This window comes from Vipera ursinii (genome assembly GCF_947247035.1).
Source record: "Vipera ursinii genome assembly, chromosome: 2".
Lineage (NCBI taxonomy): Eukaryota > Metazoa > Chordata > Lepidosauria > Squamata > Viperidae > Vipera > Vipera ursinii.
This window is the reverse complement of record NC_139513.1, coordinates 17,246,053-17,272,457: the sequence shown is the minus strand read 5'-3', so window position 1 is coordinate 17,272,457 and position 26,405 is coordinate 17,246,053. Positions and strand designations below refer to the sequence as shown.

General features: G+C 45.1%; 2 protein-coding genes across 2 annotated transcripts; both read right to left on the bottom strand.

Moving 5' to 3' along the window:
• Positions 1-7,576: 7,576 nt before the first annotated feature.
• On the bottom strand, positions 7,577-11,003 carry LOC310634488 (uncharacterized protein). The gene is made up of 3 exons (XM_083352905.1): positions 10,662-11,003; positions 9,878-10,004; positions 7,577-9,568 (listed from the first exon to the last, which is right to left on the bottom strand). The coding sequence occupies exons 1-3, from the start codon at positions 10,794-10,796 to the stop codon at positions 8,031-8,033; spliced, it is 1,800 nt and encodes a 599-aa protein (XP_083209031.1). The 5' UTR covers positions 10,797-11,003; the 3' UTR covers positions 7,577-8,030.
• A 6,384-nt stretch (positions 11,004-17,387) lies between these two features.
• On the bottom strand, positions 17,388-24,919 carry LOC310636101 (uncharacterized protein). Its single transcript, XM_083355628.1, has 3 exons — positions 24,555-24,919; positions 24,121-24,247; positions 17,388-23,890 (listed from the first exon to the last, which is right to left on the bottom strand). Exons 1-3 carry the CDS (start codon positions 24,687-24,689, stop codon positions 22,074-22,076), a joined length of 2,079 nt encoding a protein of 692 aa, XP_083211754.1. The 5' UTR covers positions 24,690-24,919; the 3' UTR covers positions 17,388-22,073.
• Positions 24,920-26,405: the final 1,486 nt, after the last annotated feature.

The window sequence follows — 26,405 nt, the reverse complement described above, 5'->3', positions numbered from 1 at the left end:
AGAAGGGAGGAAACTGACGCCGCGTACCACCAGCCAGGTGCTCCCATACCACCAGTAGTATGCGCACCACCAGTTGAAAAACCCTGAAATAAATAATAATAATTTAATCAGCTGATTGGAGAATGCCTTAGACAGAGTCTTTCTGCATAAATACCCTTGCCACCTAAACCTGTGTTCATGTGTTTCTGCTCCAGTGACCTCCTATGTGCTTAATTTCACGTAATCTTTCATCCACAATAAACAAGCTGTAAAATATAATTTCAAATTTGGTTAACTCAAACTTCCTCTTTCTTTAGCATCTAGTGATAAGTTATATTTATATATTCCAGGTATTTTACCCTAAGGTATAAATTTTGATGTTTTCCTGCCATTCTTTAAATGCTACATGAGTTGTGAGAAAAAGGTTTTGTCTGGAACAAAAATAATATTCAAAGATAAAAGTCATCCTAATCATAGAAATACTGTTCAAATTAAAGCACCATTTCACATGCTAGTAAAGTTATGCTTAAAATCCTACAAGCTAGACTCCAGCAGTATGTGGATCAAGAACTACCAGAAGTACAGGCAGGATATTGAAGAGGCAGAGGAACTAGAGATCAAATTGCCAACATACGCTGGATCATGGAGAAAGCTAGGGAGGAATGGGGGCGACCCGACTCGGAAGATCTGGCAGGAGTAAAACAACTTGAACATCGTCTGCAGCCTGAACCATCGTTTGGATCAGGTGGCGGGCGCTTGTGGGTGGGGATGCCTTTGCCCCCCCCACAGAATAGCGGCAGTGGCCGGCGGCCTGAAGATCGGTCGTGGCCTGGCCCATTTCCTTGTGCTGGCTGGCCGGTGCCGCTCTTACGGCGTGGGGACCCCCGCTTCTGGGAGCGGCAGTTACGAACTGGTGGCCCGAAGATCGACCACAGCCTGGCCCAGCGCTTTGGATTAGCTGGTGGGCACTTTTGCGGCATAGATGCCCCTTTGAATGGTGGCAATGACCGTTCCATGACGTGGAGGCCCTTTCCCCCGCTTGAAGTGGTAGCAGTGGCCGGTACTACTATGACGGCCCGAAGATCGGCCATGGCTGCGTTTCAATGCCCGGTTGGAGCTAAGATAGTCTGGAATGGACCTGGGACTTGTCCGTGGTGGGAGGGCGATCTTGGATTGGCCATCAACCGCCCCACTGGTGTGGGAGACCAGTTAGGCTTGCCCTGGGATTCCTTACTCTGTCCACCCCAGGCTGGACTCCTCAGCTGTAGTGAGAGGACGGCTAGGATTTCTTTTTCTGATTACCAGCTCAGGTGAGAGCTGAGCTGGATTAGTGGACTGAGGTATATTTACTGTACTCAATATCATTGTCATCTGGATATTATTTTACACCATCGGACTACCCATTGTTAATATTTGCCCTATGTGGACACTTTTATTATCATATGGCTCGCTTGTGTTATTCTGGTGCTGAGTTGTATGCCCTCAGGAGGGTTCCTCCCTCCTGGGTACGACCTGCCGCCTTTTCCTGCATTCCCCTTAATGACGGGTCCAATTGTTGGGACCACGAGAGGTGGTTGGGCTCAGACAGAGGCCTCTCGTGGAGACGCATTAAGAGGCCCCTGATATATATTTTTAGCCGGTTATTTTAAAGGGTTAGGGAGGGGGAGGAATAGTAGGGTGGAGAGGGAATTATTAACCGGCACTCAGTCTGGGCCTGTTAGGAGTTCCGGCGGGATGGGGTTGGGAGTGGAGGCTGCTGGTTCTGTGTATGCTGGGGTGGGGTTTCAAATCCCCCCGATAGGGAATGGCAGCACGTGGTTGCACGGAGGGCCGCATCAACATCTGGGATCACACCCCCACTGTCTTTGAGCGGTGGCGTGCTCCGACCTTCCGGTTAGCACCCTTTTGCCCGGGGATGAGGGTGATCGGGTCCCTGAGCTTAGGCTGGTCTATCTTAATACCAGATCCGTTGTTAACAAGTCTCCCCTCGTTCATGACTTGATCAAGGAGGAATGTGTGGATCTGGCATGCATCACGGAAACTTGGTTGGGCTCGGAGGGGTTCCTCTGACCAAGTTATGCCCCCCCAGGTTTCCGTGTGCTACACCGGCCATGGGCTCAGGGTAGGGGTGGAGGGGTGGCGGTGGTTATCCGGGAGACTTTATGTCCGTGGGAGACCACCAATGTCTAGATGGGCGGTAGTGAGTCCCTCCTCCTGAGATGTGGCCCCCGGGTTCAGATGGGCTTGTTACTCACATACCTGGTGCCCAGCTGTGTGGCAACAGCCCTGCCCGAGCTGCTCGAAACCCTCTCAGGGTTGGTGGTGGAGTTCCCCAGGCTTATAGTTCTGGATGACTTCAACCTGCCTTCCCTGGGTCATCTGAGTTAGCTCAGGAGTTCGTGGCTTCCATGACGGTCATGGACCTGACCCAAGTAACTCAGGGTCCGACTCATGTGGGGGGTCACACTCTCGACCTAGTTTTCCTGTCTGGACAGTGGCTGGATGATTTGGGAGGGGGTTCGCCAGCTATTGTTCCCCTGTCATGGTCCGATCATCACCTCCTGCGGCTGGTCTTCCGTTATGCCACCCCCCGCTGCTGGGCTGCGGAACCGACCAGGTGGTTCCACCCCAGGCACCTAATGGACCCAGAACGGTTCCAGACGGCGCTTGCGTCTATACCTATGGCCCTCACTCTCAGCCCAGTGGATGCCTTGGTGGATGCTTGGGAAAGAGCGGCTGCCGAGGCACTCGACTGTGTTGTACCCTTGTGACCCCTGACCCGGCGCAGATCCCATTGGGCTCCATGGTTCTCTGTGGAGCTCCGGGAGATGAAGCGTCGGAGACGGGGTCTAGAGAGCGGTTGGAGGTCCAGCCGTTCCGATTGCAGTTAAGAATCTTTGTAAGGTCTTATCTTGCAGCAATGAGGACAGCGAGGGCTAACTACTTCGCTGCCCTCATCGCGTCTGCAGATAATCACCCGGCCGCCCTGTTTAGGGTGACTCGCTCCCTTCTTAATCAGGAGGTGAGAGGAGCCCTTGCAGGGTCGGGCCGAGGAGTTTAGTCATCATCTGACGGGCAAAATCGCTCAGATCCGGGCTGTTTTGGACTGTGACTGGGCAGTCTGATGTGGAGGAATCGGACAGTCTTGAGCATGTTATCTGGACTGAGTTTGATCCTGTTTCCCCTGATGGTGTGGACAGGATTATGGGGAGGCTGAGCTCCACCACCTGTTTATTGGACCCGTGTCCCTCCTGGCTGATTTATGCAGCTCGGGAGGAGACACGAAGCTGGTTCCAGGCAGTAATATCTGCCTCTTTGAGTGAGGGTGTCTTCCCCGCCGCTTTGAAGGAGGCGGTGGTGAGGCCCCTTCTCAAGAAGCCTGCCCTGGACCTAGCGATTTTAAATAATTATCATCCAGTCTCCAACCTTTGCTTTTTGGCGAAGGTTGTTGAGAGTGTGGTGGCGCCTCAGCTTTCTCTGTTCCTGGAGGAAACTGATTACCTTGACCCGTACCAATCAGGCTTCAGGCCTGGGTACAGCACGGAGACGGCATTGGTTGCACTGGTGAATGATCTCTGGCGGGCTCAGGACAGGGGTTGTTCCTCTGTCCTAGTCCTATTAGATCTCTCAGCGGCTTTTGATACCATCGACCATGGTATCCTACTGCGGCGTCTCAGGGGCCGCTCGCAGTTGGTGTTGACGGGAGGGCAGAGATCCACCCCAAGGCCTCTCGTTTGTGGAGTTCCTCAGGGGTCGGTTCTCTCTCCCCTCCTGTTCAACATCTATATGAAGCCGCTGGGCGAGATCATTCGTGGTTTCGGGGTGGGGTATCATCAGTATGCTGATGATACCCAACTTTTTTTCTCCACCCCGAACTAACCCAGCGATGCCCTCGCCGTGATGTCCCGTTGCCTGGAGGCAGTCCGGGTCTGGATGGGGAGAAACAGGCTTTGACATAATCCTGCCAAGACTGAGTGGCTGTGGGTACCGGCATCTCGGGTTAACCAGTCCATTCCACCTTTAATGATGGGGAGTGAGGTGTTACCCTCCGTAGATAGGACTCGCAACTTGGGTGTCCTCCTGGATTCGCAGCTCAGTTTTGAAGATCATATAGGAGCCGTGACCAGGGGGGCCTTTGCCCAGGTTCGCCTGGTGCGCAAGTTGCGGCCCTATCTGGGCGAAGATGTCCTACGCACAGTCACTCATGCGCTCGTGATCTCCCAGTTGGACTACTGCAACGCTCTCTACATGGGGCTGCCCTTGAAAACCACTCGGAGGCTTTAGCTTGTGCAGAATGCAGCCACGCGAGTTGTGATGGGGGTTTCCTGATACTCCCATGTAACACCTCTGCTCCGCGAGCTGCATTGGCTTCCGGTTGCCCTCCGGGTGGGGACGATGACCTATAAAGCCCTAAATGGCTTGGGTCCGGGATATCTGAGGGAACACCTGCTGCCGGCATCAAGTTCCCTTTGTCCTGTGCGCTCCCACAGGGAGGGCCTTTTCAGGGTGCCGCTGGCAAAAGATTGCCAGCGGGTATCACCCAGGGGGAGGGCCTTCTCTGTGGGTGCACCTGCCCTTTGGAACCAGCTGCCCATAGAGCTCAGGGCTGCCCCTGACCTTCATTCATTCTGCCGGGACCAGAAGACCTGGCTCTTTGAGCTTTACGGCCAGGATTGAGAATTTTAATTTTAATTTTATTGGGTTTTAATTGGAGTTTAATAGGGGTTTTATACTTTATTCAAGGACTAAATTTAATTATTTTAATTGTTCTTAACTTTTGTAATTTGTATTGCTATTTTAAATACCTTGTGAACCACCCTGAGTCCTACAGGAGAAGGGCGGTATATAAGTCCAATAAACATAAACAAACAGTTCCAGAAAAAACATCTATTCACTGACTATGCTAAAGCATTTGATTGTGTGGATCAAAACAAAGGATGGCAAGTTCTTAAGAGATGGGCGTAGCAGACCATCTTATTTGTCTCTTGAGAAACCTATATGCCAGTCAAGAAGCAACAGTGAGAACTGGACACAGAACCACTGATTAGTTCAAATTTGGGAAAGGAGTCCGGCAAGGCTATATACTGTCGCCCTGCTTATTTAACTTATATGCAGAGCCCATCATGACAAAGGCAGGGCTAGATGAATCAAAAGTTGGAATTAAGATTGCCAAGAGAAATATCAACAACCTAAGATATGCAGATGATACCACTGTAATGGCAGAAAGTGAAGAGGAACTAAAGAACCTCTTGTTGCAAGTGAAGGAGAGTGCAAAAGTTGGCTTCACAGTTAACATTAAGAAGACCAAGGTCATGGCATCGGGCCCTCTCAATTCCTGGAAAATGCATGGGGAAGAAATGGAGGTAGTGACAGATTTTATTTTCCTGGGCTCCAAGATCACCGTAGATGGGGACTGCAGCCAAGAAATTAAGAAGCTTGCTCCTGGGGAGGAAAGGCGTGGCAAATCTAGACAGCACTCTAAAAAGCAGACATCACCCTGCCAACAAAAGTGTGTATAGTCAAGGCTATGGTCTTCCCAGTTGCAATATATGGCTGTGAAAGTTGGACCATAAAAAAGGCTGAGCGCCAAAGAATTGAGGCCTTTGAATTCTGGTGCTGGAGAAGACTCCTACAAGTCCCTTGGACTGCAAGGAGATCAAACCGGTCAGTCCTAGATGAGATCAACCCTGACTGCTCTTTAGAAGGCCAGATCCTGAAGCTAAAACTCAAATAGTTTGGCCACCTAATAAGAAGGAAGGACTCACTGGAGAAGAGCCTAATGCTGGGAAAGATTGAGGGCGATAGAAGGGGACAGAGAATGAGGTGGCTGGATGGAGTCACTGAAGCAGCAGGCGTGAGCTTAAATGGACTCCAGAAGATGGTAGAAGACAGAAAGGCCTGGAGGAACGTTGTCCATGGGGTTGCGATGGGTCGGAGATGACTTTGCAACTAACAACTACAGTCCAGGAGTTGCGCCTAGAACACCTTTTCATGGGGGACATCAAGAGAACAGGGGACGACAGAGAATGAGGTACCTCTGTCTCTCTCTTCCTATCTTTGGGAAGGGCTATTGTTGGATACATAAATCATCTTGGATACAGGATTAGGGTCTGCATTCTTGGTCTGGGAATCCTGACTGGAAGGACATTTTGTCAGTCCTTCAAGGCAGTCAAGAGGCACGAGAATGAATACTAGTGCTATATCTGCTGCAAGGGCACAATACAAAATTCTGAAAGTCTGAAAGTATTTTTTCCATCCTCTCCTTTTACTCTTTGAAAATTTATGGAGTTTTGTTTGCAATTCTTCCAATGCCCCGTCATTCTCACAATATCCTTGTAAGGACTAGATTATTGTTTACATAATAGTTGTCCAGCCGAAGGCTTTCCCCACATCTCCCAAAGGTTCTGATTATCCCATTACTCCATCCCTACCATGTTCCCCAGAAGTCATTTTCATTCTTTGTTTGTAAAGAAGAGAAACAAGGGCGTGTAAGACTTTCTAATGTTTCCTACATTTTCAATGAGAATGAATGGTTAGAATATGAGCTGGAAGGAATCAGTTAATTCCTGCATTAGAGGAAAGAAAGGGAGAAGAATGAATGAATTCTGGCCACTCCCTCAAAATCTGCACCTTCTTATATCCCTGATGATCCTGGGAGGTTGAAATAGGCTTGAATTTCTTTTTCGTCCTATGAATTATTTCTGAGTGGAAACAAACATTTGCCTAAAGAAGAAATAAATCATCCTATGACTAAGGTCACTGATCTTCTCAGCAATTTTGATATTCAATGCTTATAGCATTTTTCCTGTCTGACCCCTTGGATGGTAGATAATATTCCAGTTCAAACCAGATATTTTTTTCACTTTCCATGCTTTAATAAACTTCCTGCATTATCTAGATCCTTGGATAAATAATAAGTTGACTGTTGCAAATAAAGCTCAATGCATGGATTCATTTGTTTTATCCTGTAGATCAGGGGTGTCAAACTCAATTTCACTGAGGGCCGCATCAGCATTGCGGTTGCCCTCAGGGGGCCGGGTGGGTATGGCCAGGGTGGGCGTGGCCTACTGGGTGGGCGGGGCTAGGGTACGTATGGCCTACTGGGTGGGCGTGGCCAGCTCTACATCGTTCGCATCAAGGGTGCCTATGGGGGCCTGGGCAGGAGTGGGACAGATCTGAGGGTCTCTGGCAGGAGGAGGGTCTCTGGGCCAGGGCCAAGGCAGTGGGGGCCGTTCCCTCACTGTTTCCAGGATGGCTTCACGGGCCGCATGAAACCACTTTGCGGGCCGAATGCGGCCCCCGGGCCTTGTGTTTGACATGTCTGCTGTAGATCAGCGCCCGATCACCCTGGGCCAGGCCAAGGCACTGTGGCCTGGTCCTTCACCATTTCCAGGGCAGCTGCGGGCCAGATTTTGCCCACAGGCCTTGTGTTTGACATGTCTGCTGAACAGTGTCCTTCACTTATAAATTTGTTTAGTGACCTTTCAAAGTTACAATGGGACTAAAAAAAGTCACTTATGACAATTTTCACACTTAAGAATGATTTCAACATCCTGATGATCATGTGACCAAAATCCAGATGCTTGGTAACTGGAAAAAGCAAAGTCAATGAGGAAGCCAGATTCACTTAACAACCAGATTACTAATTTATCAATTGCAGTTATTCACTTAACAACATAGACACGAAATAAGGTAAAATGGGGCAAAATTCACTTAACAAATGTTTCACTTAACAAGAAAAATTTTCAGCTCACTTATAGTTCTAAATTGAGGACTACCGGTAGTCATTAAAGGTGTCCCCCTCCCAAATTCAATACATTCATGGGCTGCTTCCCCTGTGGATACTTTGGTGGCCAGTATTGCCTCTCTCCGCAGCAATGCTCTTTCTACCCTCTATGGATTTATATACTCTTTATGAGAATTGTGTTTTCTAAGTAAAGCTATTTTCAAACTCTGTACATTAATGCCGTCTATCCCCAGTTTGTATCCTTTCATGACATTTAAGATGGGCTTTCCCAGTATAGATTTTTTCAGGCTATGCACTTATATGGTCACTTCCCACTGTGAGTCCTTTGGTGGCAATTAAGATGACTTTTGGTAATGAAGCTCTTTCCACATTCCATGCATTTATATGGTCTGTCCCCAGTGTGGATCCTCTCATGAAGTTTAAGAGTTCTTTTCCAGACAAAGCTCTTTCCACATTCCATGCATTTATACGGTCTGTCCCCAGTATGGATCATTTCGTGATAATTAAGACCTTCTTTCCGGGTAAAGCTCTTTCCACATCGCATGCATTTATATGGTCTCTCCCCTGTGTGGATCCTTTCGTGACGATTAAGTTCTCTTTTCTGGGTAAAAGTCTTTCCACATTGCATGCATTTATATGGTCTGTCCCCAGTATGGATCCTTTTGTGACAATTAAGTTCTCCTTTCCGGGTAAAGCTCTTTCCACATTGCATGCATTTATATGGTCTCTCCCCTGTGTGGATCCTTTTGTGACGATTAAGTTCTCCTTTCCGGATAAAGCTCTTTCCACATTCCATGCATTTATACGGTCTGTCCCCAGTATGAATGCTTTCGTGACGATCAACTTCTCCTTTCTGAGTAAAGCTCTTTCCACATTGCATGTATTTATACAGTCTCTCCCCTGTGTGGATCCTTTCATGACGATTAAGTTCTCCTTTATGGGTAAAAATCTTTCCATATAGCATGCATTTATATGGTCTGTCCCCAGTATGGATCCTTTCGTGACGATTAAGTTCTCCTTTCCGGGTAAAGCTCTTTTCACATTGCATGCATTTATACGGTCTCTCCCCTTTGTGGAGCCTTTCACGACAATTAAGTTCTCCTTTCTGGGTAAAGCTCTTTCCAAATTCCAGGCATTTATTCTGTCTGTCCCCAGTATGGATTCTTTGGTGGCAATTAAGACGACTGTTTCTAATGAAACACTTTCCACATTCCATGCATTTATATGGTTTCTCCCCATCGTGGATCCTCTCATGAAGATTAAGATTTCCCTTCTGGGTAAAGGTCTTTCCACATTCCAGGCATTTATATGGTCTGTCCCCAGCGTGGATCCTCTCATGAACATTAAGATTTCCTTTCTGGATAAAGGTCTTTCCACATTCCAGGCATTTATATGGTCGTTCCCCAGTGTGGATCCTTTGGTGGTAAATAAGATGACTTTGGTTATTGAAACTCTTTCCACATTGCATGCAAAGTTTCCTCTTTCTGCTCAGACTGGAATCCCACCCAGTTTTTACAGAGGTATTTGGTGTCTTTGGTGAAGTAGAAGTGCAGGAGTCATTCTCCATAGTTTTTTTTTGTCTGGTTTCTGCCACAGTTATGTAATTCAAATTCATGTTTTCTTTTTTTCTATATTTGTCTATTCTCATTTCTTTCTCATCTTGCTTGGATAGGAAGTCACAAATACCAAGAGAAGTGGATGGCTTCTCCCTTCCATTTTGTGGCTGTTTTCTCCGTAACATTTTGGAGTTCCTCTGATGGCCAAGGATCACTTTTATTTTATTCTTCTCTACTTCGAGTAGATTTAACCTTGCCTCCTTGTCGTTCTCATTCACAGACACATCTGTATTGGGAAAAAAATGAAAATTAATATTCTGATTAGAATTTAGAAGGATCCCCCTCAAAAACATGCCAATCTGTGTTCCATGTTTACTACAATCCATTTGGCTAGCCAGGATGTGATATCTACAAATTGTTATATAGGAAGCTCTTGATCACATAGAAATAATGTTTTCATCTACAGAGATTAAAGCTTTGGTGCTGAATCAGTGAATCTGCTCAGTGACTTCCATGGAGTATCTAGGATCTTTCTTAATTCTATGGTGAATGTTTCTGCCACAACCTTATAACGAATTGAACAGCCTGGCCTTACCCAGAGGAGCCATAGTGATGGAAACCTCCTGCATGACTTCTATGCACAAGGCCTTCTGGCCAGAATCTAGCAGTCTCCACTCCTCCTCTGTGAAGTCCACAGTCACCTCCTCAAAGGGATCAGCGCTCTAGAAAGAGAAAAAAGCAGACAATCCCAGGAAACAGTTGTAAGTTCTCTTCCTTATTGCACACAACAGAAAACACACAGTTGCAAGAGCCAAATGAACATTCAGGACGGATTCATGTCATCTTGTCCACATAGTCCATGGGGCTGAGAAGTTGCACCTTAACAAATCACGGCTTAGCTGCTTCCAGATTGCAGAATTGAACACAGCCAACGTTCAACAACAGTTTTATTGTTACAGCCACTTAGTGTTGACTTAATGGCTTATCCTTCATGTGCTATATTTTTCTTGGTATACTTACAGTTACCTTACAAGGGAGACAGGTGGCACAAATATTTAATAAAATAAACAAACACTTCTCAGGTACGTTTAATCCCATTGTTATAGTTTCAATTCATGGGCTTCATTTCTAACTATGTTCGGCACTCTTCTTAATAGCATTAAGAAATATTAAACTCTTTCTACAATTTCTAAATTTCATTTCTAACAAAATGTTCCTGCCTATGAATTGTCGCATTTGCATTTCCAGCACAATCTTGAAAGCCAAATGTATGTGGACACTATGTTCAAGTCCACATACACTCAGCTTTTGGTATCAAACACAGCTCCTGAATGGATGGAGCTGGAACGCTACTGTTCTCAGAAGAAACCTGAACCTACCTGGCAACGTGACCAGAATTGGGTCCTCCTGTAAATCACCTCTTGAATAGAGCTGGATTGATCTCCTCTGCCCCAGAGCTCTGTTGAAATCTCCTCTGTGAACAGCTCCTGCATTTGAAGAACAGCCTGATTCATAATCCATTTTCAAAGGGCAATATCAGGGACTCTGCATGTGACTTACATTTCTGAATAAATTTCTGAGTTAAAACAGCAGGCTGTGTTTTTAAGTATGTAAGTGTAAGGGTGTGTTACAGTTTGTTTCTCTTACTATTGTGGTATTCTAGGGGTATCAGAGGCCATTCACATAATCCAGCTCCTTCCCCTTATCTAAATTCAGATGGCACAGATCAGAAAGGAAACACTGATTATTATGAAATGTATGGATAACATAACAAAGTATATAGAGTTGTAAAGGGATAAATTAGTTTAGGAAACAAAAAGAAATTAGATCTCAAAATATGACTAGTTTCAGTAAAGGCTGCAGTCATATTTTTAATCCGTTTGTTTTCTTGCAGATGAAGGCCCCCCCCCGCCTCCTCACCTGCCCCTTTCCCGGCTCTTCCCGCTGGGCTTGGCTGAGGAGGAAGCCTTCGGCCAGGGCCACCGCCTGTGAACAGCTCTCGGCTCCGCACTCCCTCACCCAGCTCGCCATCTCCGCGGGCAGCAGGGCCAGCAGCTGCTCCAGCACCACCAGGTCCAGCATCTCCCCTTTGCTGCTCCTCTCCGGCCGCAGCCACTGGCGGCACAGGCGGTGAAGGCGGCTGCAAAGCTCCCGGGGCGTCTCGGCCTCCTGGCGGCAGCCGTCGAGACCGCGGAAGCGCCGGCGGTGGATCTCTGGGTTGAGGGCGTCCTCCATCCGTGGGGATCCCTTCAGGTCTCCTGCTCGAGGGCAGCCAAAAGAAGCCCGAGGCAGTCCCAAATGTCCCTCAGCCCCTCCGCAGCCCCTTCTCCGGTTTGCAGGAGGGAAGAAATGGCTCTCCGTTCGCTCAGCCTTTACCCGCCTGACGAGAACAACGGCAAATCATTCCCGCCAATTTCCTGAGGACTCCTAGCTCACGTGCCTCAACAACAGACACGCTGGCTGAGGATTTCTGGGAGTTGAAGTCCGGAAATTGAAGGTTTAGGTTTGAAGATCTCTGCTCAACAAGGAGCCAGAACGAGAGATATTCGCTTCCTAGAGAGGGTCACGTAAAATGAGAGTGAATTTCCGGTATCATGGAATGTCTACGCCGGTGCTCTTTTTCCGAGGGGGGCGGGGTTCGCTGAAAGGTGGGGCTCTGCTTCGCCTCTGGGTCCAGCGCAGGACGGACGGATCCGGGGTTGAACGTCGGAAGGCGCCTGTTAGCCCCTTTTCCCACTGACCCCTTTCCTTGTAAAACGAGAGCTTCCTGAGTGCAGACGCCTCCGTCAGAGGCAGAGACTGAGGCAGGATGGAAATCCGGGAGGGCGACGGGAGAGGAAGGCAGGTTGGATCCGGGGCTGGGAACGAGGGGAAGCCTCGCCCTCTGCCTCGCCCTGGAGGTCGTCAGGATGGCTGGAGCAGAGAGCTTCCTCTTCTCTGTGCTCCCTTCCTTTACACTCTCTAGGCGTAAAGCGTTTCTCCCGCTGGATCGTTTGTCGGGTTCCTAGAGCAGAAGTGAGCCTAGAGGACCGAGGGTTTCGGTTTAACAGAGCTGGCACCAATCCCCTCTTTTTTCATGTCTTTGTTTAAATACTCTGGAAATCGTGAAAGTTCATCTTGGAGAAAATCTTACCTATCTGATTAATCAATACTCATTTGATGGCCCGTAATCAATTTATCAAGAATTTGTATAACTAAAGATCAAGAATAAGCTAAACAAAATTCTTAATTTCATATGATAACTAAACAGATTTCTCATAGTAGCAATTTGCATATATTTTATACAGGAATTATACTTTTCTCCTTGTTGAATTTATAATATGAAAATATTATTTACCATCCAAAGTTCTTTGAAAACCAGACTGTTGTTTTCAGTTTATGTCCTCTGCTGAAACAGGGCTTTTCAACCTTTCCGCTCACTGTACCACTTTTAGGATATGGCAACATTCGAGTACAACCAGTCGCCTAGCAAGGTGTCAAAAACTTAATGACCCCCCCCAAAAGGGAAAAAGTGATGAAGGACAAGTAGTCCTTGACTTACAACAGTTTGCTTAGTGACTGTTCAAAGTTACAATGGCACTGAAAAAAGTGCCCCCACGCCACAGCCGAGCAAGACACCAGCCTGCCCGCCCAGCAGCGCTCTTCCTCCTGTCCGAGGTTTTCATTGTTGTGAGCATTTCTGTTGAGGATTGGCAGCGGGGGTGGGGTGGGGGGTGTTTGGTTTTTATTCCCCTCCCCCTCTGCTGGGTGGTTGCAGCAGGTTTTGGTCACTTCACATGACCCTGGGACACTGTGACCGTAATAAATATCAATCAGTTGCCAAGCATCTGAATGTAAATCACACGACCCTGGAGATGCTGCAACATTCCAGCTGATCGGCGCTTCTTCTGGACTCAGCAGAAGCTGCGGGATCAGCACCAAGCTCCAGCTGGAGCCTGGCGCTGATCCTGGCGCTTCCGCTGAGCCCTGACAACCCTGCAGCTCCAACCGTCTCGCTCAGGCTTGTGCAGTGGTGCCACCAGCTGAGTTCATTCCCCTCTTTTGCTACCACTTTCCTAGGATGGTTGCATATCACCTGCCAGGTGCCAATGTACTACAGGTGGCACCCGTATCACTGGTTGAAAAGCCCTGTGCTAAAAGACAAGTGAACTCAGAATAAAGAGTAGCAAAGTTGGTTCTTAAATACCCCCACCCCCAAATTTAAACATTTGTTATAGGGCGCTTTTCCCTTTCTGGTCAAATATTACTGGTAGTTTGTAAATGGGGAACAAGAACTGCTTACTTCCAATCCTAAGTCAGCTCTGTGTGGTTCCAGTGGGCTTTGGCTGAGCAGTGGCTGGGAAGAGGGAAGCCCCCTGCTAAATCATGCATTTGTACTTTGACGATTCCTCTGCCATGAATTTTTATTTTTCTTATTTTGGAGGTATTGCAATTTTGTTGCTGTATAGATTGGTATTTTTTATTGCTTTTAACATTGTAAGTAGGCCAGAGTTCCGTGGTGAGACAGTTGTAAAACAATTAATAATAATTTAATTAACTCATTGGAGAATGGCTTATACGGAGTCTTTCTGCATAAATACCCTTGCCACCTAAATTTCTGTACATGTGTTTCTGCTCTAGTGAGCTCCTATGTGCTTAATTTCACTCAATCTTTCATCCAAACTAAGCAAAAAGCTGTAAAATATAATTTCAAGTTTTGTTAACTTAAACTTCCTCTTTCTTTAGCATCTAGTGACGTGATATTTAACTCCAGGTATTTTACCCTAAGGTATAAATTTTGATGTGTTTTTCTGCCATTCTTTAAATGCTACATGAGTTGTGAGAACAGGTTTTGTCTGGAACAAAAATAACATTCAAGGATAAATGTCATCTTAATCATAGAAATTGTCCCCAACAATTGTAGTTTTTCTCTCTTTAACATATCTTTATCAACTTCAACCCATAGCTTAACATAATTATTTTGAAACAATATACAATTTATATTTTTCAGATTAACACCCAATTATTTTTCTTTTTATTCAGTTTCAAAACCTGATTTTTTTCATCAATTGTTTCATCTTCTACATATTTTATTATTAGTGTTATAGTCCCATTGTCCATTAATATAACTTAGTTTCAAAACTATTTTCATTCTTATTTTGTTGGGTACAATGATTATCCTGCTGATCAATTGTCCCTATCCTTTGGCAGAATATTGTATTTTTTTTTCTGTTCTTGCCATCTGACAAAACGCTCCCACATTACATCTCCTTTTCCTTTTCAGATGATAAAATGCAGGCTGAAGAAGGCTCAGATCCTTGGAATCCAAAATTCATTTAGCCAGCCTAGTCTAGGAGTTGCCCCTAGAAATACCTTTTGATGGGGGACATTTTCAGCCAGTCTCTTTGAGAGCAAAAGAGAAGCATGCTGAGTAGCCCAGTGTTCAATAGGCCGGCTGAAAAAGGTTAGTTTGGATTTTGGAGTGGACCTTTTTCAGTCAGGCCCCAGAAATCAGTCCTTCCTTGCAGGCTTCTTTATTGACTTTCGGTAAAGTCTGCAGAGAAGTTGCAAATATTAGTGATCATAGGGCACTTGGCAACAGGCGGGAAAGCACTAGAGATATCGTAAGTATATGCAACCTAATATAATAATGCATTCTACTGTAAAACGTGGCTTCCTGACATTTGTACTCGATATAACCAAAAACCTCGAGGGGGCTTGTTCAGTTTCTAACATTAACCTCCGTTTTGAAATATACAAACTAAGCTCTTATCTGATCCACCTACACACATTCATCTTTTATTTAATAACTTTTGTAATCTTTTGTCTATTCTTTGCACTAATTCGCAGCCTTGTAATATGAATATGGTTGCTTCCTTCTTTTTGCCTAAAATATTTGCCTGCCTAGAAGAAAAATAACTTTCTAATACCTGGTTAGGTTAAATTTTCTCTCCATGAAAAAGAGCATTTATTTGTGGTTATTAAGTACTTAGGTTATGATACAAGATTTCTAAAATGATCACAGAAATGGGATGCTCCAATTGAGATATGGGCAGGTTTGTCACTGCGTTTCTCTTTGTGTGCTTGTTTGAGAAGGTATATTTGTACCTCTGTCTCTTTCTTCCTATCTTTTGGAAGGGCTATTGTTGGGTACATAAATCGTCTTGGATTCAGGGTTGGGGTCTGCATTCCTGGTCTGGGAATCCTGACTGGAAGGACATTTTGTCAGCCATTCAAGATAGTCTAGAGAAGTATGAATACTAGTGCGTATGAATCTACTGCGAGGGCACAATACAAAATCCTGCAACTCTGGAAGTATTTTTTCCATCCTCTCCTTTTACTCTTTGAAAAATTAGGGAGTTTCTCTTGCAATTCTTCCAATGCCCCATTATCCTCACAATCTCCTTGTGGGAACTAGGTTCTTTTAGATAATAGTTGTTCAGCCAAAGGCTTTCCCCACATCTCCCAAAGTTTCTCATTCTCCCATTACCCCAGCCCTATCCATGTTCTCCAGAAGTCTTTTCCATCGTTTGTTTGTAAAGAAGAGAAACAAAGGCATGTGAGACTGTTGAATAAGGTTTGTTATATTTTCAAATAGTTAGAATAAGAGCGGAAAGGAGTCAATTAATTCCTGTATTAAGAGGAAAGAAAGGGAGAGATGAATGAATGAATACCTGGCCTCTCCCTTAAAATCTTGAGCTTCTTACATCCCTGAGGAGGGTGGGAGGTTGAAATAGGCTTCAATTTCTTTTTCCTCCTATGAATTATTTCTGAGTGGAAACAAACATTTGCCTAAACAAGAAATAAATCATCCTATAACTAAGGTCACTGATCTTCCTTCAGCAATTTTGATATTCGATGCTTATAGCTTTTCTCCTGTGTGACCACTTGGATGGTAGATAATATTCCAGTTCAAACCAGAGATTTTTTTTCACTTTCCATTGTTTAATAAACTTCCTGTAATATCTACATCCTTGGATAAATAATAAGTTGACTGTTGCAAATAAAGCTCAATGCATGGATTCATTTGTTTTTTCCTGTAGATCAGCACCTGGTCAGCCTGGGCCAGGCCAAGGCACCGTGGGCTAGTCCTTCACCATTTCCAGGGCAGCTCCGGGAGCCGAACATAACCACGCAGCAGGCCAGATATTGCCCACAGATATTGCCTTGTGTTTGACATGTCTGCTGAACAGGAAGTCCTCGACTTATAAGTTTGTTTAGTGACCTTTCAAAGTTACAACGGCACTGAAAAAAGTGACTTATGACAATTTTCACACTTAACAACCATTGCAACATCCTGAGGATCATGTGATCAAAATCCAGATGCTTGGCAACTGGTTTATATTCAGGACTGTTGCTTGTGCCCCAAGATCATGTGATCCTCTTTTGTGATGTTGTGACAAGCAAAGTCAATGAGGAAGCCAGATTCACTTAACAACCAGATTACTAACTTATCAACTGCAGTTATTCACTTAAAAACATAGGCAAGAAATGCAGTAAAATGGGGCAAAATTCACTTAACAAATGTCTCACTTAACAAGAGAAATTTTGGGCTCAGTTGTGGTTCAAAATCGAGGACTACCTGTAGTCATAAAAGGCATTTACCCCCTCCCCCTAAACTCAATGCATTCATGCGCTGGTTACCCTGTGAATACTTTGGTGGCCAGTATTGCCACTTTCCTCAGCAACGCTCTTTCTGTTCCCCATGGGTTTATATGCTCTTTATGAGGAGACAGCGGTCTTCAAAGTCTGCCCTTTAATGACTTCTGGACTTCCTCAGCCAGGCACGTTTGAAGACCCCTGCTCACCAAGAAGCCAGAACAAGAGATATGTGCTTCCTAGAGGAAGCAGAAATACCAGCCTATCACCTGCATTCCCCTATTATCCATTTTTGCTCCTTTCTTTGTGGTTTTGTGTTTTTGTGTATACAAGTTATCCTCTTCAAAAGGGGACTATATTTAAAGATACAAAGGTGCCTTCCCCAAGGAGACATCTTGGAGTTGCCTTTGGAGACATCGAAAACAGGCAGATCTCTTAGATAGGAATAGCGATGGTAAGTCTCCTGCAGGTGTCCTTTTCCCACTGGCTGTTCAGTGACCATTTCTGCATCTAGATTATTCCAGCAAGCATTGTACAATCTGGAAAGTTCTTGAGCTTTGCTGAAGAAGGCTCAGATCCTTGGAATCCAAAGTTCATTTAGTCAGCCTAGTCCAGGAGTTGCCCCTAGAAACACCTTTTGATGGGGGACATTTTCAGCCAGTCTCTCTGAAAGCAAAAGAGAAGCATGCTGAGTAGCCCAGTGTTCAATAGGCCGGTTGAAAAAGGTTAGTTTGGATTTTGAAGTGGACCTTTTTCAGTCAGGCCCCACAAATCACTCCTTCCTTGCAGGCTTCTTCATTGACTTTCAGTAAAGTCTGCCGAGAAGTTGCAATTAATCACATGATTATAGGGCACTTGGGAACAGGCAGGAAAGCACTAGAGACACTGTAAGTACATTCAACCTAATATAAATGAATTCTACTGTAAAACATGGCTTCCTGACGTTTGTACTCGATGTAACGAAAAACCTGTTGCTGTGTCCCAAGATCATGTGATTTCCTTTTGTGATGTTCTGACAAGCAAAGTCAATGGGGAATCCAGATTCAGTTAACAACCAGATTACTAACATCAACTGCAGTTACTCACTTAACAACATAATCAAGAAATGCAGTAAAATGGGGCAAAATTCACTTAACAAAGGTCTCAATGAGAAATTTTGAGCTAAATTGTGGTTGTAAATCGAGAACTACCTGTAGTCATTAAAGGCTTTCCCCCCCCAAACTGAATACATTTGTGGGCTGGTTCTCCTCTAGATACTTTGGTGGCCAATATCGCCTCTCTCCTCAGCAAGGCTCTTTCTACCCTCTATAGACTTATATGCTCTTTATGAGAATTGTGTTTTCCAAGTAAAACTATTTCCACACACTGTGCATTAATGCGGTCTATCCCCAGTGTGGATCCCTTCATGACAATTGAGATGAGCTTTCCAGTATAGCTTTTTCCAGTCTGTGCACTTATATGGTCACTTCCCATTGTGAATCCTTTGGTGGTAATTAAGATGACTGTTGCTTATGAAGCTCTTTCCACATTCCGTGCATTTATATGGTCTGTCCCCAGTATGGATCATTTCGTGACGATTAAGATCTTACCGGGTAAAGGTCATTCCACATTTCATGCATTTATACGGTCTGTCCCCAGTGTGGATCCTTTTGTGGCGATTAAGATTTCCTTTCCAGGTAAAGATCTTTCCACACTTATACGGTCTCTCCCCTGTATGGATCCTGTCATGAAGAGTAAGATTTCCTTTCTGGGTAAAGGATCTTTCCACATTCCATGACTTTGGAGGTCATCTAGTCCAACCCCCTGCTCAGGCAGGAAACCCTATACCATTTCAGACAATTGGCCGTCTAGTGTCTTCCTACAAACTTCCATTGTTGGAGCATTCAGACCTTCTGGAGGCAGGTTGTTCCATTGGTTTATTGTTCAAACTGTCAGCAAGTTTCTCCTTAGTTCTAGGTTGCATCTCTCTTTGATTAGTTTCCATCTGTTGCTTCTCCCACCCTCAGGTGCTTTGGAGAATAGCTTGACTCTTCTTTGAGGCAACCCCTGAGATATTGGAACACTGCTATCATGTCACCCCTCGCCCTTCTCTTCATTAAACTAGACAAATACAATTCCAGCAACCATTCCCTATATGTTTTACCCTTCAGGCCCCTAATCATCTTTGTTGCTCTTCTCTGTACTCTTTCTAGACTCTCAACATCGTTTTTACATCGTGGTGAGCAAAACTGGATGCAGTATTCCAAGTGTGGTCTTACTAAGGCAGGGGTGTCAAACTCAATTTCATTGAGGGCCACATCAGCATTATGGTTGCCCGGGGGCGGGGCAGGAGGGTGTGGCCAGGTAGGCATGGCCAGGTGGGCGTGGCCAGCTCAATGCTGCTCACTCAGTGCAGCTGACTCTTAGCTTCTATGTTTGCTAACTTAATGTTTTGTAGCATCATACCAGCAAAGTTTTGATTTTAATTTAATTTTCATGAATAAAATACTGTCCGGATTCATACACTCTGGGAAGTGATGGATTATTTAAAACATGAAGTACCAAATGAGCAATTAGCTGCATGTAGACCATCAGACAACTTCATAAATCATGGTTCAAAAATCCGAATGATTAAAGACCTTAAGAAATATCATTATGTCTAAACACATTATACAGATCCTGCCTCTAGTGTCCCACAATAAACCTTAAAAGTAGGCCTTTAATTCTAAGTTAAAGTGGTGACTTTGTCAATTGCAGATAGTCCTCGACTTACACCACTTCATTTTGTGACTGTTCAAAGTTGCAATGGCACTGAAAAACCTAAGAATGTTTTTCACACATGACCATCACAGTATCCCTATACCCATATGATCAAAATTCGCATAGGTGGCAACCGGCTCATATTTAGGAGAGTTGCAGCGTCCCAGGGTCACATAATCACCTTTTGCAACCTTCTGACAGGCAAACTCAATGGGGAAGCCAGATTCACTTAACAACTGTGTTACTAATTTAACCACTTTAACAATTGTGGAAAAAAGGTCGTAAAATGGGGCAAAACTCACTTAACAATGGTCTCACGTAGCAACAGAAATTTTGGGCTCAAAGTCAAAGACGACCTATATTGGCAAAATAACTTCAGTTTTACACAGAAAAAAACCCAGATGCATAAAGGTAGGTCATGTTTGGACTATCTCATGGGTTGTTCAACCATCACAGAAGTCTCTATACTGGGATCTACTCTTCAAATCTATGCAAGTTACCTCTTGCAGGATCAGGGCCGGGCCAGCTGGGCGCCTCTGCTTGCCCACTTTCTTGCCCTCGGCAGCGCCTGGCCCAGGAGCCAGAGTGGCTCCAGTGCTGGGGGCGCGTCTCGGCCAGGGCGTTGCAGGATTGGGCCTTGTGTTTGACATGTCTGTACTAAGGCATTGTAAAGTGGTATTAGTACTTCATGTGATCTTGATTCTATCCTTCTGTTAATGAAGCCTAGCAGTGTGTTGGATTTTTTTGCAGTTGTAGTGCACTGCTGGGTCATATTTAAGTGGATCATCCACGACACGGGTGTCAAACCGCTGGCCGGACACATCACAAGGAAACCGCGCCCACCCCATGGCTGGCAATGGGGAAAAAGCTCCGATATGTTACACAATGTCAAGTGACGTCACGAGTTTGATATGTCTGGTACACTAGGAGTCAGAGATTCCTTTGACAGTTATTACTATTGAGCAAGATACCACCTATAATATACCTGTGCATTTGGTTTTTCTTGCCTAAATGTACAACCTTATTTTCACCACTGAATTTTGTTTTTTTTTTAAATCACATTTATATCCTGCCCTTCTCCGAAGACTCAGAGCGGCTTATAATCTAAAGCACAAATCAATGCGCTTAGCAATTTTGTTTTGTTAGATAGTGCCCAATGTTCAAGTCTGTCAAGATCCTTCTGTATCTTAAGCCTATCTTCTGAAGAGCACTGGGCCTAGAACACAGCCCTGGCGCACCCCACTACACCCTTCCCTCCATATAGATGCAGTTCCATTAAAGACCACACACTGAGTAAGGACCACACACTCTTTTTTATTGCTTTTAACTTTGTAAGCACCGAGCCCCCTTGTGGCGAGACAGGCAGCAAATAAAAACAGTAAATATTTTGATGTTTTTCTGCCATTCTTTAAATTAGTGCTTTTCAACCTGTTGTAGTTTTACCACTGGTGGTACTTTGGCAGTGGGTAGGTACAACACATACGGTGGGTTGAAAAGCAGTGTAAAAAAAGGGGGGGAACTGGAAAAGTGTGCCGGGGGATGAGCTGAACTGGTGGCACACCACATAGGCCTGTGAGAGTGTCAGCTGGAGCTACGGTGTTGCCAGGGCACTGCTGAGCGCTCAGGATCACCAGTGGGGCTCCATTTGATTGGCCCTTGTGGAAGTTGCCTCAGGGAAAAAGACTCACCAAAGAGAAGAGGGGGGAGAGGAGAGGATACAAAGGGACATTTTGGAGCGAAAGAGAGAGAAAAAAAACCCAATGGGGAAAGAGAATGGGACACAGAAAGAGAGATGGAGAAGAGGAGAAGCTTCTTTAAGACAAGGAGAGGGAGAGAAGGGGATAGAACAGTGCAAAGATTAATGGCAGAAAAAGAAGCACAAATTTTGTATTTAAAGTGTGGTAAGTGGGTGTGTAGACAGTCTTCAACCTACAACCAGAATTGAGCCCAAAATTGATGTTGCTAATGGAGAAATTTGTTAAATGAGTTTTGTCCCATTTTATAACTTTACGTGCCCCATTTGTTAGGTGAATAACTGAAATTGTTAAATTAGTAACACATCAAGAATATGCAGGTCCCTTACTTAGGAATAGAAATTGTAACTCTTCTCTGGATGTCCTTTTCCCACTGACTGTTCAGTGATCATTTCTGCATCCAGATTACTCCAGTTGGAAAATAACAAGCATGAAACACTGGAATGTTATTCAGTTTTTGAGCTGGAGGGGGTTGCAGCTTATAGTCCTTTGCAGCATGACAGCTCTCCTTTCCCTTTTCAGAGGATAAAATGCAGTCTGAAGAAGGCTCAGACCCTTGGAATCCAAAGTTCATTTAGCCAGCCTAGTCCAGGAGTTGCCCCTAGAACACCTTTTGATGGGGGACATTTTCTGCCAGTCTCTTTGAGAGCAAAAGAGAAGCATGCTGAGTAGCCCAGTGCTACTTTTGCTAATGCAGCTCTTTCCACATTCCGTGCATTTCTACGGCTTGTCCCCAGTGTGGATCCTTTCGTGACCTTTTAGCTGATGTTTCTGAGTAAAGGTCTTTCCACATTCCATGCATTTATATGGTCTCTCCCCTGTGTGGATCCTCTCATGAAGAATAAGAGATCCTTTCTGAGTAAAGGTCTTTCCACATTCCATGCATTTATACGGTCTCTCCCCTGTGTGGACCCTCTCATGAAGTTTAAGATGCCCTTTCCAGGTAAAGGTCTTTCCACATTCCATGCATTTATGCGGTCTCTCCCCAGCGTGCATCCCTTCGTGATATTTAAGCTGATTTTTCTGGGTAAAGGTCTTTCCACATTCCATGCATTTATACGGTCTCTCCCCTGTGTGGATCCTCTCATGAAGATTAAGATGTCCTTTCCAGGTAAAGGTTTTTCCACATTCCATGCATTTATATGGTCTCTCCCCAGTGTGGATCCTCTCATGAATATTAAAATGTCCTTTCTGGGCAAAGCTCTTTCCACATTCCATGCATTTATACGGTCTCTCCCCAGTGTGGATCCTCTCATGAAGTTTAAGATGTCCTTTCCGGGCAAAGGTCTTTCCACATTCCATGCATTTATACGGTCTCTCCCGTGTGTGGATCGTTTCATGACATTTAAGAAGTTTTATCCGGGTAAAGGTCTTTCCACATTCCATGCATTTATATGGTCGCTCCCGAGTGTGGATCCTCTGATGAAGAATAAGAGGTCCTTTCTGGGTAAAGATCTTTCCACATTCCATGCATTTATACAGTCTGTCCCCAGTGTGGATCCCTTCATGACATTTAAGCTGATGTTTCTGGGTAAAGGTCTTTCCACATTCCATGCATTTATATGGTCGCTCCCCAGTGTGGATCCTCTCATGAGGTTTAAGAGATCCTTTCTGGGTAAAGGTCTTCCCACATTCCATGCATTTATACGGTCTCTCCCCTGTGTGGATCCTTTCATGACATTTAAGATATTCTTTCCGGGCAAAGCTCTTTCCACATTCCATGCATTTATACGGTCTCTCCCCTGTGTGGATCTTCTCATGAAGTTTAAGATCTCCTTTCCAGGTAAAGCTCTTTCCACATTCCATGCATTTATATGGTCGCTCCCTAGTGTGGATCCTTTGGTGTTGATTAAGATGACTTTTGTTACTTAAACTCTTTTCATATTCCACGCATTTATACGGTCTGTCCCCAGAGTGGATCCTTTTGTGACGATTAAGATCTTTTTTCTGGGTAAAGGTCTTTCCACATTCCATGCATTTATATGGTCTCTCCCCAGTATGGATCCTCTCATGAAGATTAAAGTGTCCCTTCTGGATAAAGGTCTTTCCACATTCCAGGCATTTATACGTTCGCTCTCCAGTGTGGATCCTTTGGTGGTAAATAAGATGACTTTTGTTACTGAAACTCTTTCCACATTTAATGCAGCGTTTCCTCTTCCTGCTCAAACTGCAGTCTCCCCCAGTTTTTACAGAGGTTTTTGGTGTCTTTGATGAAGTGGAAGTGAAGGAGTTATTCTCCATAGTTTTCAGAGGCATGCATGTTCTTTTTAGTCTGATTTCTGCCATAGTTATGTAATTCGAATTCAAGGTTTCTCTTTTTCTATATTTTTCTTTTCTCATTTGTTTCTGATCTTCCTTGGATAGGAAGCCACAGATACCAAGAAAAGTGGGTGGCTTCTTCCTTCTATTTTGTGGCTGTTTTCTCCTTAGCATTTTGGTGTCCCTCTGATGGCGAAGGATCACTTTTATTTTATTCTTCTCTATTTCGAGTAGATTTAACCTTCCCTCCTTGTCGTTCTCATTCAGAGACACATCATCTGCATGGGGGGGGGGGGGGAATGAAAAATAATATTCTGATTAAAATGTAGAAGGCTCCCACTCAAAAATATGCCAATCTGCGTTCCAAGTTTAATACAATCCATTTGGCTAGCCATCTAGAACACAGATTAAAGCTTTCGTGTTGAATCAGTCAATCTAGAATCTTTCTTAATTCTATGGTGAATGTTTCTGCCACGACCTTATAGCGAATTGAACTGTGTGCCCTTACCAAGAGCAGCCATATTGACGGAAACCTCCTGCATGACTTGTACATACAAGGCCTTCTGCCCAGAATCTAGCAGCCTCCATTCCTCATCTGTGAAATCCACAATCACCTCCTCAAAGGGATTAGTGTTCTAGAAAGAGAAAAATGTAGACAATCACAGGAAACAGTTGAAAGTTCTCTCTCTCAATGCACACAAGGGAAAACACAGAGTTGCAAGAGCCAAATGAACATTCAGGACGGATTCATGTCATCTTGTCCACATAGTCCATGGGGCTGGGAAGTTGCACCTTAAAAATCACGGCTTAGCTGCTTCCAGGTTGCCAAATGTAGGTGGACACTGTGTTCATGTCCACATAGACTCAGCTTTTGGTATTAAACACAGCTCCTGAATGGATGGAGCTGGAACGCTACTGTTCTCAGAAGAAACCTGCACCTACCTGGCAAGGTGGCCAGAATAGGGTCCTCCTGTAAATCACCTCTTGAATAGAGCTGGATCGATCTACTCTGCCCCAGAGCTCTGTTGAAATCTCCCCTGTGAACGGCTCCTGCATTTGAAGAACAGCCTGATTCATAATCCATTTTCAGAGGACAATATCTATGATAGTTCACATTTCTTACATTTTGCTTTCCCCAAATGAAATCAGAGACACTTCAGGGACTCTGTATGTGACTTATATTTCTGAGTAAATGGGAGTTAAAACAGCAGGCTGTGTTTTTAAGTAGATAAACTGTTAATAACTGTTAATCAGTTTGTTTCTCTTACTATTGTGGTATTCTAGGGGTATCAGAGGCCATTCACATAATCCAGTTCCTTCCCCTTATCTAGATTCAGATAGCACAGATCAGAACCTAAACACTGATTATTATGACATATATGTATAACAGCACAAGGATACAGAGATGTAAAGGGATAAATTAATTTAGGAAAAAAATGAAATTAGTTATCAAAATATTTGATAATATAGTTTTAATAAAGGCTACAGAGTCATATTTCTAATCCCTTTGTTTTCTTGCAGAAGTGATTAGATTCTTGATCATTCCACCCCCCATGGAGCTCCCGGGATGAAGCCCCCCCGTCCTTCTCACCTGCCCCTTTCCCAGCTCTTCCCGCTGGGCTTGGCTGAGGAGGAAGCCTTCGGCCAGGGCCACCGCCTGCGAACAGCTCTCGGCTCCGCACTCCCTCACCCAGCTCGCCATCTCCGCGGGCAGCAGGGCCAGCAGCTGCTCCAGCACCACCAGGTCCAGCATCTCCCCTTTGCTGCTCCTCTCCGGCCGCAGCCACTGCCGGCACAGGCGGTGAAGGCGGCTGCAAAGCTCCCGGGGCGTCTCGGCCTCCTGGCGGCAGCCGTCGAGACCGCGGAAGCGCCGGCGGTGGATCTCTGGGCTGAGGGCGGCCTCCATCCCTGGGGATCCCTTCGGGTCTCCTGCTCGAGGGCAGCCAAAAGAAGCCCGAGGCAGTCCCAAATGTCCCTCAGCCCCTCCGCAGCCCCTTCTCCGGTGTGCAGGAGGGAAGAAATGGCTCTCCGCTCACTCGGGCTTTACCCGCCTGAGGAGACAGCGGTCTTCAAAGTCGGCCCTTTAATGACTTCTGGACTTCAACTCCCAGAATTCCTCAGCCAGGCACGTTTGAAGACCCCTGCTCAACAAGAAGCCAGAACGAGAGATATGTGCTTCCTAGAGGGGATCTGATAGAAGAGAATGAAAGGGGACCTTCCTTTTCCGGCCTCCCGGAATCTCTACGTCGCTGCTCTTCTTCCGAGGGGGGCGGGGTTCGCCGAAAGGAGGGCGGCGGAAACGGAGGCTGGGGCGGCGATGCCTGCAAAGGGCGGGGAAGGACTGATGATCTCGGCGTCGCCCCTCTTCATCGGCAGCTTGCTGCTGCCCGGGTCCTGCGCTCTGCAGGAAAGTTGGGGAGCCTCCGCTGAAAGTTGGGGCTCTCCTTGGTCTCTGGCTCCAGCGCAGGACGAACGGAACAATCTGTGAAAAGCTTGAAAAGCCCTGCTTTAACTGTTACATCACTTGAGAGAATAGGTTTTGTCTGGAACAAAAATAATGTTCAAGATAAATCTCTCTTCTTAATCATAGAAATTGTCGCCAACAACTGTAGCTTTTCCCTCTTTATCGTATCTTCAATTTCAACCCATACCTTAACGTAATTATTTTGAAACAACATGAAGTTCATATTTGTCAGATTAACACCCAAGTATTTTACTTTTTATTCAATCTCAAAACCTGATTTTTTTATCATTTCTGTTTCACCTTCTATTTATTTTGGTAACATCTTGTTT